At 36.2% G+C, this 14,583-nt stretch overlaps 1 protein-coding gene across 3 annotated transcripts in view; it reads left to right on the top strand.

The window, feature by feature from the left end:
* CHD9 (chromodomain helicase DNA binding protein 9) overlaps positions 1-13,010 on the top strand; it is a 169,810-nt gene extending 156,800 nt beyond the window's left edge. For all 3 annotated transcript variants that reach the window (XM_027617213.2, XM_027617229.2, XM_027617228.2), the window contains 5 exons: positions 156-295; positions 589-810; positions 4,145-4,273; positions 6,777-6,881; positions 9,478-13,010. In XM_027617213.2, coding sequence (XP_027473014.1) covers positions 156-295; positions 589-810; positions 4,145-4,273; positions 6,777-6,881; positions 9,478-10,356 — 1,475 coding nt within the window. In that variant the 3' untranslated portion in view covers positions 10,357-13,010. The remainder of the gene's footprint in view (positions 1-155; positions 296-588; positions 811-4,144; positions 4,274-6,776; positions 6,882-9,477) is intronic.
* The last annotated feature ends 1,573 nt before the right edge of the window (positions 13,011-14,583 follow it).

Here is a 14,583-nt window from a genome sequence, read left to right as displayed (position 1 = left end):
AATGAGGAATGGGGGTGTTTTTAGCCCCCAAATTGCTGGATTTAGAGTATGTAAAATTAAGAACTAACACTTTCATATATTTAGAAAAATGACTACTTTTAATTTGCTTAAGATCTAGATTTTGATCACCATTTTGCATGTTTTTATTTGATTAGGTACTTCCATTCAGTCAACCCTTGGTGCCAATGGAGTTAGATTAGACAACCAGCCTGTAGTCAAAAAAAGGCGGGGAAGGAGGAAGAATGTAGAAGGTGTTGACATCCTCTTTTTTAACAGAAATAAACCACCTAACCATGTAAGTAAAATCTACTGATCCTTGAGTCCAAAATTCAGTCCTAGTAAATATGTATATTGCTGTTTTGCGAATGTCTTACAGAGTAAAAATATTAATTAGGAAATTAGATTGTACTTCTGGATTATATCTCAGAGGAATCCAGCACTGACCAAGATTCATGAAAATTTTAAATTTGAAAAATTTAGCAGAATTTTAAACAACTTTTTTCCTCTTCAAAAAGATTTGCTTCACTGGACCAAAAATCGAATGATAAAGCATAGAAATATAATTTTCACTTGGTTGTTTTTCTACAGGTTACTTTAGGTTTAACCACCTCACAGATTTCTACAGGGATAAATCCAGCACTGTCCTATACTCAACCTCAAGGAATTCCTGATACAGAAAGTCCAGTTCCGGTTATTAACCTCAAAGATGGGACAAGACTTGCAGGCGATGACGCGCCAAAGAGAAAGGATTTGGAAAAATGGCTTAAGGAGCACCCAGGTTATGTGGAAGATTTAGGAGCTTTTATTCCTGTAGGTGATGCCTTACAAATCTTAATATATTTTATTTATGTGGTTTTTCAAATCCATAATCATGAAGCATACATTTTTACCCACTTACGTAAATATGTGTTCTGCCCAAGAGTAAGGAAAATGAGCAGAAAAAAGTAATGACCCTTTTTCCCACGATACAACACAGTGCCATTTCCATTTTTCTATTCTGCATTTAATAATAAAAATCACCTCCAATATACAGAGTACTATGTTCGACCCAGTTTGTAAAGGTATAAAATTTCCTCAGGGAGTTTACTTTAAAATACTAACGATCATATTAAACATTTATTGAGACTTAGCTGTGTGCCGGGCATGATACTTGGCACTTAACGTATGTTATCTCATATAACACTCCTGACATCTTTATCAGAATGGCATCATTGTAACTATTTTCTAGATAAATTAAAACACTGAAATTTGAAGTAAATAGTCCAGGGCACACAGTGTTAAGTCCAGTGCCCAAACTACTACTCCTAAGCTTTTCTTCAAGCTATTACAGTACAGTGTCATGGTCTGAAGACGCACATTGAGTTTACACTAATCAGAGTGAGAAGTGTTAAAGTTCATTTGCATTTTTTATCTCCTGAGATACCTTGTGCTCACTACCTTATAGGCATATGGCTTTCTTACTCACAGAAATCTATTATTTCATTTTGCAATACTTTACTATCAGATGCTGATATACCAAATTTGCATCAGATCCCCCATACAGTGAAGGTGGCAGGCCTATTGTATCTGCCTTCACTCGGACGGAGAACCCAGCGAAGCTGTCTAGTACTCTGTGAGCTTCTGAAGGACTATGTCCTATTCACCTTTGTATCCCAGGACTTAGTACGTAATTCCTGATCTATAGAATGGTATCTAGCTCCCTGTAAATATTTACTGAGCCAATTATTAAAAACTGAAAGTCTTTTGAAGACTAAAAACTATATAAGGGTAAAGTTGTTATTTTATTAACAGAAAAAAAATACCTTGTTGCTTTTTTGCAAAAAGGAACCACAAAATCTCCGCACTCCAGTCCCTACAGTGGTCTTTGTGTCTGTAATGTGTACTTCATCTAGAATTTTACATCGCTGTTACTGACACCAGGAAATAACCTGGTAGTCTAAAACAGACTGCCTTGGGCTTGGCTTTCAGATGCCTTTCATATCCCTAGTCTTCTCTAAGGATGCCACTAATTCTCAAATAAACTTTAATTACTCTTGATTTTTAAACCAAATAAAGCTTTTATAATTATGAGGGGAGGGGTTTTCACTAAATATGATGAGTAAGCATAGAACGAATACCGCAATTCCAACAATAATGAGAATCATTAGTTTAAACCTATAACTTAACATGTTAGAAAATAACATTTGTTTAGTCAGTAGATTCCTGTTGAGTAACTACTGTGTGCTAGTCCTCTTTTAAGGGATGGAGGATAAAACCATGAACAATATAAAGTTCTTGCCCTTGTGGCACTTCCACTGTAGTCTGTAAGGGATTCTCCTGTCTTTTTCTCATCACTGCAAAAGAATCTTTATTAATTTTTTAAACTTACAAGCCATTCATCATTTTCACCACAAATACTAACTTTTTATCATAATTTTTAGGCAACATTATATAATATTAAGATTTTAAAACAGCATTTGTTGTGATAAAGAATACAAGATAATAGTTTGATTTCTGAAGGATACTTTTTTTAAAACAGCATTTGTCGTGATAATACGAGATAATAATTAGTTTTGGTTTCTGAAGGATATTTCATGTTACTGCTTTCTTAGCTCTCACACTCTATTGGGGCATCTCTCTAGCTAAATAATTATAACATGATATAGATCTATAATAACAGGGGTATGTGTAGGGTGCCATGGAAACAGATAAAAGAATAATGAACCACTCTGCCTAGGCCAAGTATCTGGGGAAATATGGAAGGAAAATAGAGACGACATATATGACCGGTGGATGATAAAGAATAAATAGGCATTTGACCAGGTTACCACGAGGGAGGCTAGGCTAAGCTCTGTAAAACAAGTATGAAGAGTTAAAAAGGATGGGACTTGAAGGCATGTGCATAAAACAGCGGTCAGTTCGATATTGTAGGGTGTGTGAGGGAATGAGTGGAGTTATAGTAACTGGATAGAAGAGGTGAATTTAGGTCCAGGCTGTGAAAGGATGGGTCTGCCATGCTGAAGAGTTTGAGCATTGGCCCGAAATAGCTACAAACATCAAGGCCTGCTTTGTTAAATCGTAGAGGTAAGCAGTATAGTTTGATGGAAAGAGTTTCATTGCCAGATATTACCACTTGCTGGTTGCGTGACCTTGAGGAAGGTAACCTCTCCAAGCCTTGGTTCCCATTCGTAAAATATAAGAATAATACCTTTTAATATCGTGATGATTACTTGAGGAGAGATAAGAACGACTATTAGTGAGATGAAGAGAAGAGGAAAGCCACAACTGGCACAAACATAGGTTTGTCAGCACAGAACAGAAATCTGATGTTTCAGATGAAATTTATCAGGAGAAAAAGTAAAGAATTGTACAATTTAGAGGAGGCTGCTCCAGCATTGTCAGTAACTCCCTCAAACGACACTAGGAACATGTGATCTGTCAGAGCTTAAGGAAAGATCTCATTTCAGGATGCACACAGAATGATAGTGTTTTGTTCATATGATGGCCTTGAGTATTTGTTTAGATACATAATTTGAGGAAAAGATTTACATAATATTTCTTAAAGTCATATTTAATATTTTTATTCGATGACCCTTGAACAACACTTGAGTTTGAACTGTGTGGGTCCACTTACATGTGGATTTTTTACAGTACAGTACTGAAAATGTATTTTCTCTTCATTACGATTTTCTTAATAACATTTTCTTTCCTTGAGCCTACTTTGTTGTAAGAATACAGGATATGATATAAATATAACATGCTAAATATGTGTTAATCAACTGTTTATATTATCAGAAAGGCTTCTGGTCAACAGTAGGCTATTACCAGTTAAGTTTTGGGGGAATCAAGAGTTGTATGTGGATTTTCGAGTATGCACGGCAGCACCCCTGATCCCCATGTGGTTCAAGGGTCAACGGTATTAAATATAAAAATATTTAAAGTATTTTTAAAGTGCAACGAAGGGGTAAATTCTTTAATATTATTTATGTATATATATAACATATATAAACTGAAGGTAAAATATATGTATCTTCAGTATATAATAGTCCTGTATATATGTATCTTCAGTATTACAGAATTAAATTACTTGGATCAGCTCTTTTGTACTATTTGCACAAGTAAAGATTTTGAAGCTGTCTCTTCGGTTATATGTGGTATGTTTTAGAGAGTGCAGCTCCATGAAGGGAGGCCCAAACAAAAAAGGCATCGCTGCAGAAACCCTAATAAACTCGATGTTAATAGTCTTACTGGAGAAGAACGTGTTCAGCTAATTAACAGAAGAAATGCCAGGAAGGTATGTATATATTTATTGTTAATCATTTATATTTAGGAGATCTTTAGAATACTACTTCATTATGCCATGTTTTCTAACAGACCTGGAAATGGGTTAAAACTAGCAGATTTGTGAGAAAAGACATGGACTATAATTTTATGCAATCTAATTTCAATTCCCACATTTTTGGCTAAGCCATGGAATAAAATAAGTCACTTGACACATCAGCATGTAAGCAGTGTGACCCTGCACAAGGGCCCTACATCCAAAGCAACAGTTCTCAGCATGGGGCAGTTTTGTCCTGCAAGGACATTTGGCAATGTCTATAGACATTTTTGGTAGCCCCAACTTGGGAGGTGGGGAGGTAGGTGTTGGGGAGGTGGCAGGCAGGGAAAGGATGCTGTTGGCATCTAGCAGGTAGAGGCCAGGATGCTGCTAAACATTCTGCAGTACATAGGACAGTCCTTCACAACGCCCCTCCAGAATGCCCATGCTGCAGAGGGTGAGAAACTGATGAGAGAGCCACCATTCTCATCAGGCCGTCATAGATTTACATTTTTATCACTATAATTTCCAATCAGATGGCCATAAAGTATCTTGTTCCTTTAAACTTAACATAATTTTCTGACAGATGAAAATAAAATGTCTTAAACAAAGGTACCTTATAGAATAAGGTCACTGCTGTGTTTATCTTACAGCTTTTTTGACTGATGAATGGTAAGAGTCTGGTTTTTCCAAATTCTATTTCTAAACCAAATGTGGCTCAACATTTATTTCCCCAAATTGTTTTTGTTTATGGATTGGTAGATGTCTCCGAAAGTAAATGATAGAACACTTACGGCACCCTTTTGTAGGCTTATAGCTCTGATATTTTTATTCTGTTTTTTATGCAGATAAGCATGCAACAAAATAAATAAAAAAGAAAAAGATGGCCTCAGAGTAAGAACAGCAAATTTCTCTCACAAATCAAATTACCCTAACACTTGTTTTAATATTGTTATGTGCACCAGCTCATTAAAATTAATACTGATTTTTCCCCAATTTTATAGATTTATTCAGCTTTTATTAGTACTTTAAAATGATGTCACAGGGAGATTAGGGGGAAGAACAAGATAACATTTTAGTAGCATTTTACTTAATTTTGTACTTATATAGCTGGTGCTAAAAATCTTTGCACTTCATCTTACAACAAAAGTTAGCATTACTAGATAGGAATAAATTAGTCTTAGCCAGTTTTAAGGAAATGGAACAATTTTGTAATTTTACTTATTAGATATTAAACACTCCTAACTTTATCTTTAAATGTTAGAACCTGACAAGGGGCCTGTTCATTTCCCTTAATTTGTATTGTTTATTGTTCTGAGTCTCTAGCGCATAGACTTAAGGATTGAAAAGAATCTACCTGCTGAATCCCCATAAACCACCCAGAGGGCCTCCGTTTAAATTGGACCTTAATAAAGGGGGTAACAAAAAGGAGAAGGCAACAGAAACCACAGAGACTAAGTAAAGACTATAGAAAATACTAGAAAAGCATACTTACAGGTATTCTAACTTGTAGGTAGCATAACCATATTAAAACCCTGTCTGTATTCTATCAAGAGATTGTATATATTTAGAGAGGTATGGAACGAGGAATTATCTTTAGACTCCAAAGGAACATTAAGTTGGTAGATCCAAAACATTTAAGTGTCAAAATATTTTGTTTTAATTTCCTACTAATTATCATATGTAGTTTTTAAATTTTTTCACATTGTGATGAGTTGGTTATATCACTGTTCACATTCAAAAGATGTATATATTTTTATACTTAAGGGTTTTAATTTGTGTAATAGGCAAGAGCATGAGTTTGTGAGACCTGAGTTTGAAAGCTGGCCCTAATGCTTCCTAGCTGACTTTAGGCAACTTCTGTAACTTCTCTGAGGTTTAATTCCTTCATTTGAAAAACAGAAATAATACTGTCTCAAAGGATATAGTGAGAACTAAAATAAATGTATATACTTAAAGTCCTTTTAGCATGATACTTGGCATATAATAATAAGAAGAACTTATTATTTGTTATGCACCAGACGCTGTGCTAAGGCACTTGAATTGTTTCATTTTTATCCTCATAAAACCCTATGAGGGAAGTGTTATTCTAATCCCCTTTATATAGATCAGAAAATTGAGGCTCAAAGAGATTTACTGATTTGCCCCAGTTCAAATAGCTGGTAAGTCTGACTCCAGAGAGTAACGCTCTTAACTAGGCTATATTGTCTATCCAGCATAGCAAGGACACAGTAAACGGTAGTTATTCATTTTACTATTTTAGTCACTTAAAGCATTTGAAATTTACATTACCACATGTCTGTATGGTATATTAGCAGTGCTTTTGGCTTGTGGTAGTCCTTTTTAATATAGTAGAGATCGTCAAAGGTAATTCAAGAAACACATGTGTCTTAAGCTCTGTATAGCACAGAATAAAAGCAAGAAATGTCTTCATATTTAATAGTGTTTTTAAGTATCTAACAATCTTTTTCATTTACAGGTTGGAGGTGCATTTGCTCCTCCTTTGAAAGATTTATGTAGATTCCTGAAAGAAAATTCAGAATATGGAGTAGCTCCTGAATGGGGAGATGTTGTTAAGCAGTCTGTGAGTAATTTCATAAATACTAAGATACATATCATCTCAAAAATTAGATGCCATTTAGTCAGACTTAGAAAGACAACTACTATATGATTCCACTCATAAGTGGAATCTAAAACCAAAACCAAAACAAACAAAAAGCAGACTCAGATCTATAAATACGGAGAATAAACTGATGGTTGCCAGAGGGGAGGTAGGTGAGGAGAGGGGCAACATGGATGAAGGGGGAAAGGGAGGTACAGGCTTCCAGTTACAGAATGAATAAGTCATGGGAATAAAAGGCAGAGCATAAGGAATATAGGCAGTGATACTGACTAGCGATGTAATGGAACAGATGGTAGCTACGCTTGTGGTGAGTGCAGCATAATGTATAAACCTGTCAAATCACTAAGTTGTACACCTGAAACTAATATAACATTGGGTGTCAACTATACTCAAATTAAAAAGGAAATTAGCTGCCATTTAACTGTATCAGAGATGAAATTTTAAGATTAACAATATTGTGTGAACAGTTGCCAGTGTTTAGTTCACAGTTTTTATTTTGCAGTACATGTTACAAATTTCTCAGATGTTTGCTGAGTTAGAATACCGAATAAATATATACTGATCTGTTTTTATTTTAACCTCTAAGATAACTATTTGAGCAAGGCTACAAAGATTAACCAAAGATGTGGGGAAAGAAATATATAAGGATATTCATCATAGTATAGTAGTAAAAAATTGGGAATATATTAATGGTCCATCCATATATTGGAAAACTGTGCAACTGTGCAAAAATTATATCTTAGAAGAACATCTAATGACAAGGGAGGAAAAGGTCACAGTATGTTGAATGGAGTAGTAATTAAGCTCTCGGAAAAGCAGAGCATAACCATGTGGTAAATGCTGAATAAAGAATAGCTATTATTTCTACAAGTGTCCAAATGAAAAGGGCAGGCTATAAAACTATGTTCATTATGATTCTATTTATTTTAGAAACAGAAGTGGGGAGAATTGTAGAATCTGTATATATGCATAAGTGAAAAATGAAATACACATTCTAAAATGTTAGCAGTGGTTCTCTCTGAATGGTAAAATCATGGATGATTTTTTTTTTCCTTCTATTTTTTTGTTGTCTTGTTTTCTGGAGTGAACCCTAATGCTTTTGTAAAGAAAACAAGTAAGTTGATCAATTCAAAACAAAATTTTAAAATGGTACCGTGAGAGTCTTCGAAACTGCCGTCTAGGGGCACCTGGCTGGCTCAGTCAGTAGATGATGCGACTCTTAACCTCAGGGTCGTGAGTTCAAGCCCCACGTTGGGCGTGGAGCCTACTTTAAAAAAAAAAGGGGGGTATTGAAACTGCTGTCTAGAGTGGTCACAGACGGTAGCCACTAGGCGCATGTGGCTGTTGAGCACTTGAGTTCAGCTGACACACAGTGTTACATTAGTTTCAGGTGTACAGCACAGTGATTGGACAAGTCTGTACTTTATGCTGTGCTCAGCACAAGGGCAGCCACCACCTGTCACCATACAGCACTATGACAACATCACTGACTATATTCCCTCCGCTCTGCTTTTTATTCCCGTGACTTGGGGCACCTGAGTGGCTCAGTCAGTTAAGCGTCCAACTCTTGATTTTGGGTCAGGTCATGATTCCAGGTCATGAGATCAAGCCCCGCTTCAGGCTCTGCACTGGGTGTGGAGCCTGCTTAAGATTCTCCCTCTCCCTCTGCCCCTCCCCCCCATTAATTAATTAATTATAAAAATATTCCCATGACCTTATTCATTCCATAACTGGAGCCTGTGTCTCCCCTTCACCCATTTTGCCCATCCTCCCACCCTGGTTTGGGATTTTGAAGACTAAGTTTGGAAAAAAATAAGAAATATATCTTTATTTTCATAGATTACATATTAAAATGGTAATATTTTGGTTAAATTATGTTAGACTGTATTACTAAAGTTAATGTCACCTGTTTCTATTTTACCTTTTTTAATGCAGCTGCTAGAAAATTTAAAATTACATATGTGGCTTACATTATATTTCTGTTGGACAGTGCTGGTCTAGAGGTTCTACACTCCTACCACCTTTAGGAGTTCTGAGCCCAGAAAGTCACGGGAGAATCACTTGAATATCTTTTTCAGCATGGCTCTGTCTCCCTCCCTTATTCCCGAAGTGATGAAGGTTCACATGAAACATCTCATTGTAATCTGAACCTCTCACTGACTTTCTCTGTCCTTTCCTTATCGTTCCTCTAGCTTGGAAGAGGGGCACTCCTCTCGTCTTGTAGAGTAATTGATGGTGTGAAACATGTAAGGGTGTGGAAGTAACCCTTAAGAGAAAGTGGCTTTGGACCTCCTGTTTTCTGGAACTCGTCTACAAACGTGTGCCTCACAGTGTGGAAGGAAGCTAGAGGCCCCTTCCTGCTTTCTTACCCTCTGAAAACATGAGCAGTGGACGAGCTCTTTCCCACCACTACTTACAATATGGAATGAGGCTCTCTCTTTCATACTTGATTATGTTCTAGCAACACAGACTCAGTTTATGAATAATTACCGATTTTAATGTGATAGCTATTGATTTTATTCTAATGTAGCTATTGTTGCTGATTTTTTTTTTTCAGGGATTTCTTCCAGAGAGTATGTATGAGCGTATTCTCACTGGTCCTGTTGTGAGAGAGGAAGTCAGCAGGCGGGGGCGACGGCCTAAAAGTGGAATTGCCAAGGCCACGGCAACGGCGGCGGCGGCAACTGCCACCAGCGTGTCAGGCAGTCCTTTGTTAGCCAACGGGTTACTTCCAGGTGTGGATCTCACGACCCTTCAGGCCTTACAACAAAATCTACAAAACTTGCAGTCCCTGCAAGTAACCGCAGGGCTGATGGGAATGCCTGCCGGCCTTTCTTCTGGAGGAGAAGCTAAAAACGTGGCCGCCATGTTCCCCATGCTGCTGTCAGGAATGACTGGCCTACCAAATCTGCTGGGCATGGGAGGACTCCTGACAAAGCCTACCGAATCTGCAACCGAAGAGAAAAAGGGAAATGACTCGAAGGAGCTAGAAGGAAAAAAAGAAAGGACAGAGAGTCAAAATTCAGAGAACGGGGGAGAAAACTCCGTGTCGAGTTCTCCTTCCACGTCCTCTACTGCTGCATTAAGTACAGCGGCAGCTGCCAGCCCATTAGCTCTTAACCCACTACTGCTCTCTAATATACTCTATCCAGGGATGCTGCTCACTCCAGGCCTTAATCTCCATATGCCAACTTTGTCCCAGTCCAATACTTTCGACGTACAGAAAAACAAAAACAGTGACTTAGGCTCGTCTAAGTCCCAGGAAGTAAAGGAGGAAGATTCCAGAGTTAGAGATCAGGAAGACAAAGGGGGAACTGAAGCAAGTCCTCTCAATGAGAACAGCACAGATGAGGGTTCAGAGAAAGCCGATGCTTCGTCTGGATCTGACAGTACGTCGTCGTCGTCTGAGGATTCAGATTCTAGTAACGAAGACTGACTCCCAGACTGCACTTAAATTATGAACTGATTTTGGATTTTTTTTCTTTAATTATGAATTGTAAATACCCCAGTGTTGAGTGCATCAATAACTTACTGACCGAACATTTCAGTTATTTGTTTAGAAGTGCAGACTGCTTTCAGAGACGTTTTGCATGTAATATTTCTTAAGATCCATAAGTTTCTGAACTCGTATGTACTATCAAATACATAAAGGTGTAAAATTACAACAAAAAGGCATTATAATTTTGTTGGGGGTTAATTTTATGAAAATTATGCTCAATAAGAGTTGTATATTTAATATATTTGCAGTGAACACAGAATACTTTATGCATATTACTGATTTAATTTGAATATAGTTTTACAGCCTCCTTGACACCTATAATTTACAGATCAAAACTCAGCAATAATTTGGGCAGCTAATGAATGTCATGAAAGCTGTAGAATCTACATCACCATCCATTGCTTTAATTACATGAAAATGCTCTAGTGTCGTGATGCACTGCTGACGTTTCCAATTCAGGTACAAGTGTGTTTTAAAGAAGAAATAAGTTTCCCAATCAGCCAATTTAACTGGCTACCTGTTACCTCAGCTGAGTTAGTTTAGGAAGTTTACATTCGTTTCTAATTCTATACTTGTTTTCAGGGGTTTTTTAAACACATCCTATATATCATGTTAATCTGGCAAGAAATATGACTTGCTTTTTGCTGAGCTTAACTCTGATATCAGTAAAATTAAGTCATAAAAGAATCCTGTGTCATGGGACTTTGGCACCCTATAGACATACTTAGTTTTACTTTTTCAAAGTTTGGCCTCCTATAAGAAATCATTATGTCTCTGATGAGTAATGTCTGTTTCCAGGGTTCAGAAAAGGCAAACTCATGAAATACCACTGAGAAGAACTTTCCACACAGCATACTTCATGTAAAAGAAATCGTTTGTTTGTTTTATTTGTGTAGATTTCTATTTGTGTTTTATGTCATGGAAATATTCCAACATTAACAGATCATAGTGATAAAGTAATATGCAGAATAGTCTAAATTCATTTTTTTTTTTTTTTTTTTTTTTTTTTTTTTAGTTTCTAGGTATAAGCAGACTAAATGTTGCCCAGAATCAGTGTTGGGTTATCAGTTTATATTAAATATACTGAGTTGGCCCATTTTGAATATGCACTTTGAATGATCTCAAAAAAATATTTACAAGTTAAACCTGTAAACCACAAAAACGAAGCCCAAGGCTTCTGATCAATTTCTTAGAACCCTTTATCATGTAAAATTTGTCTGATATTTGATTTGTGATACAGTTTCTCCTGCTAAAGCTGCTATTACTTCTGACAAGATGGAGAGGTCCAGGATCACTGTCATGTACATTTAAAACAATTAGAACTGAATTGGATATAAAATACCATTTACATCCTAAGGAGAGAAAGATGTTAGCATTTTTCTGGTACTTGAATAAATCAGTGATAAAGTTCGTGACGGGCTAAATTTAGGGGGGGAAGTACCCCAGTTCTCTCCCACAGAAAAAAATAACTTTCTGTGCGTTTTGATAGAACTCTGTTGTTTTGTCATGAATCCAATTATATTGGATTTTCCCAGACCTTTACCAGTAAATTATGTTTCTGTATGTAAGATAACTAATCCCTCATTAGAGAGACAGTGTTACATGTATTTACAAAATCATATATGTTCCATCGAGATTGTATTGATTTTTGTATTTTTCCCAAAATAGTACTTTGAATTGATAGTTCTTTATGCAATGTCTTAGCAATAGTCACTATAATGCCCATCCAGGAGAAGTGGGTAGTAATTCTTCATCATGAAAATGATATATTACATATTTAGTATCTTCCCTTGGCAGTATTGCACTTTTGTTGAACTAGAATACACCTATGAGATAGCCAAAGTTTTTCAAACACAGTTAACTTAGTTTGCCGTTGGGGTATTTCAACACCATCCATATCTCCCTCTCTCCCTCTAGTTCTACCCACATAATCTTCATTCCTTTCTTTCCCCAATTAAAAAAAAAAAAAGGCGGGGGGGAAGTCCTAGATCTTGTCACTAAAAATCTAATTTTTATCAAATTTATGAGATAAAGTATTTTCCTAATTATGATCAGATGAATTTGGTTAACATCTTAGTGATTCTCTTTCTATGTAATAAGGCAATTGCAGTTTTCAAAGCATTAAGGCTAATACTGTAACATTAAACTTTCTCTTGGGTTTCAAGACACTTCTATTTAGTATTGATTGGGGAAAAGTCGTCCAGCTGTCAGCTTAAAAAAATGCAAATATGGTTGTGTAAAGTTAAGGGTTATAAGGAAAAAAAAAATCAGTAGAATTACATAATACTAAAGTTGCAGTTGAAAGGATATCCAAGTATGTGTTGGTAGTTACTAAAAGAATTATAGCTGTTATTGCCTTGTATTTATAGCCCTTGTTTCAGGTTTCATGATTCAAGTCTTAGTCCAATTTTTCTTTTGGACATTTGCAATATTTACCAGTTGTGTTTTGTGTAGTCTGAATTTGCTTTCTGTAGTTGAGCAAACGTCTTAAAAAGTCATTTGTAATTTATTAAATTACTTTCTATGATGTTCTATAGAGCAAATGGAAGTTTAATTATTTTTTATTAAACATATTCTTTGACTACCCATGATGTCAGCGTCTGTACATGACAATACTCCTTTTTTTAATTGACTTTTATCTATAATTTATCTTATTCCAGTTGTGAAAGAAACCCTAGTCCTAAATCTCTAAAAGGAAAGTATACCTTGGAAGAATTTTTAAAAGACAGAAGTTGGCTGTAATTATATCCACAGTATCAGTATATCCTTAAGTTTTCTTCCCCTGAACCTTAAAAATGTCCAGAAAGACTCAGAGATGTACCTAACCTCATAAAGGAGTACATTTTGGATATCTGTAATTATTTTTCCCCTTGGTCTTAAGAGTCTTTCCTAATTCATCACTGTTGTTTTTAGTGTTTTTGTAAACATGAAAGAAATTTAGTTTTCCCCTAAATAGAAAAGTAGAACAGAAGAGTCTCGGCATACACTCATTTAACTCAGAACCCATTTACCTACACTTTTGTGCTTAGAAAACCTTTTTTTTTCTTTTTTGTACAATGTAGCATGTAAACACAAGCCAACTACTTTGTCTAGTGCTCACCCAGAGGAACAGTATCTGTACCAGTGCTAGAGGAAGATTTGGCTATGTTAGATGTTTCTGAAAGAAGATACACTATGTACAAAACAATGGGTTCTGTATTTTGTGAGCTATAGGAGGGAGAGTGATTTTTCACTATGAGTAATGTTCATCTTCTACAACAAATTTAGAACTTAATTGCCACGTAAATACAACTCCAGTACATAAGCTGTTTATTTTAAAATGCAGAAAAGCACAAAGAATAAAAATACTTAAATCATCATAAACCCACCCTGAGATAAAATCCTGTTCATATAGATACCCAGTGTTTTTATATGTATGTTATATACATAAAGTGGGTTGAATCGTGTCATCCACAAATTTATGTCAACCCAGAACCTCAGAATGTGACCTTATTTGGAAATAGGGTCCTGGCAGATGTAATTAGTTAAGACGCAGTTATACTAGGTGAGGGTGGGCCCTAAATCCAATGACTGGTTCCTGATAAGAAGAGGAGAGGACACACAGACGAAGGGAAGAAGTTCGTGAGCCAACAAGGGGAGATTGGAGTGACATAGATGCCCCCTAGGAACAGGAAGGATAGTCAGCAACCACCAGAAGCTAAGAGAGCCGCCTGGAACAGATTCTCCTTCAGAGCCTCCAGAAGGAAGCAACCTGGCCAACACCTGGATTTTGGACTTCTGGCCTGAACTGTGGGAGAATAAATTTCTGTTGTTTTAAGCCACACCGTTTGTGATAATTTGTTATGGTAGCCCTAGGAAACTTACACATTTTCATATTAAAGCAGTATTATATGGGACATAATATTTACTGTTCTGCCTTTAATATACTGACCTATGTCAATAAGTACCCTGCGTCGTGATGTTTAATACATAGTATTGTCTCATACAGATGTAATTTATTTAACCACGTACTTAAAAATGGACATTTGAGTTTAAATATGTATCTTTTGCATCCATCCCGAGGACTTCCTTAATCCCTAGAAGTGAAACGACTTCCTCTGTTTTTAAGGATTTTGATTTGTGTTGCCAAGTTTACCACAATGCCATGAGTAGCAATTTATACTA

Source organism: Zalophus californianus, chromosome 17, assembly GCF_009762305.2.
Source record: "Zalophus californianus isolate mZalCal1 chromosome 17, mZalCal1.pri.v2, whole genome shotgun sequence".
Lineage (NCBI taxonomy): Eukaryota > Metazoa > Chordata > Mammalia > Carnivora > Otariidae > Zalophus > Zalophus californianus.
Note: the sequence above shows the minus strand (reverse complement) of the source record. Positions and strands in the feature narration are given on the sequence as shown.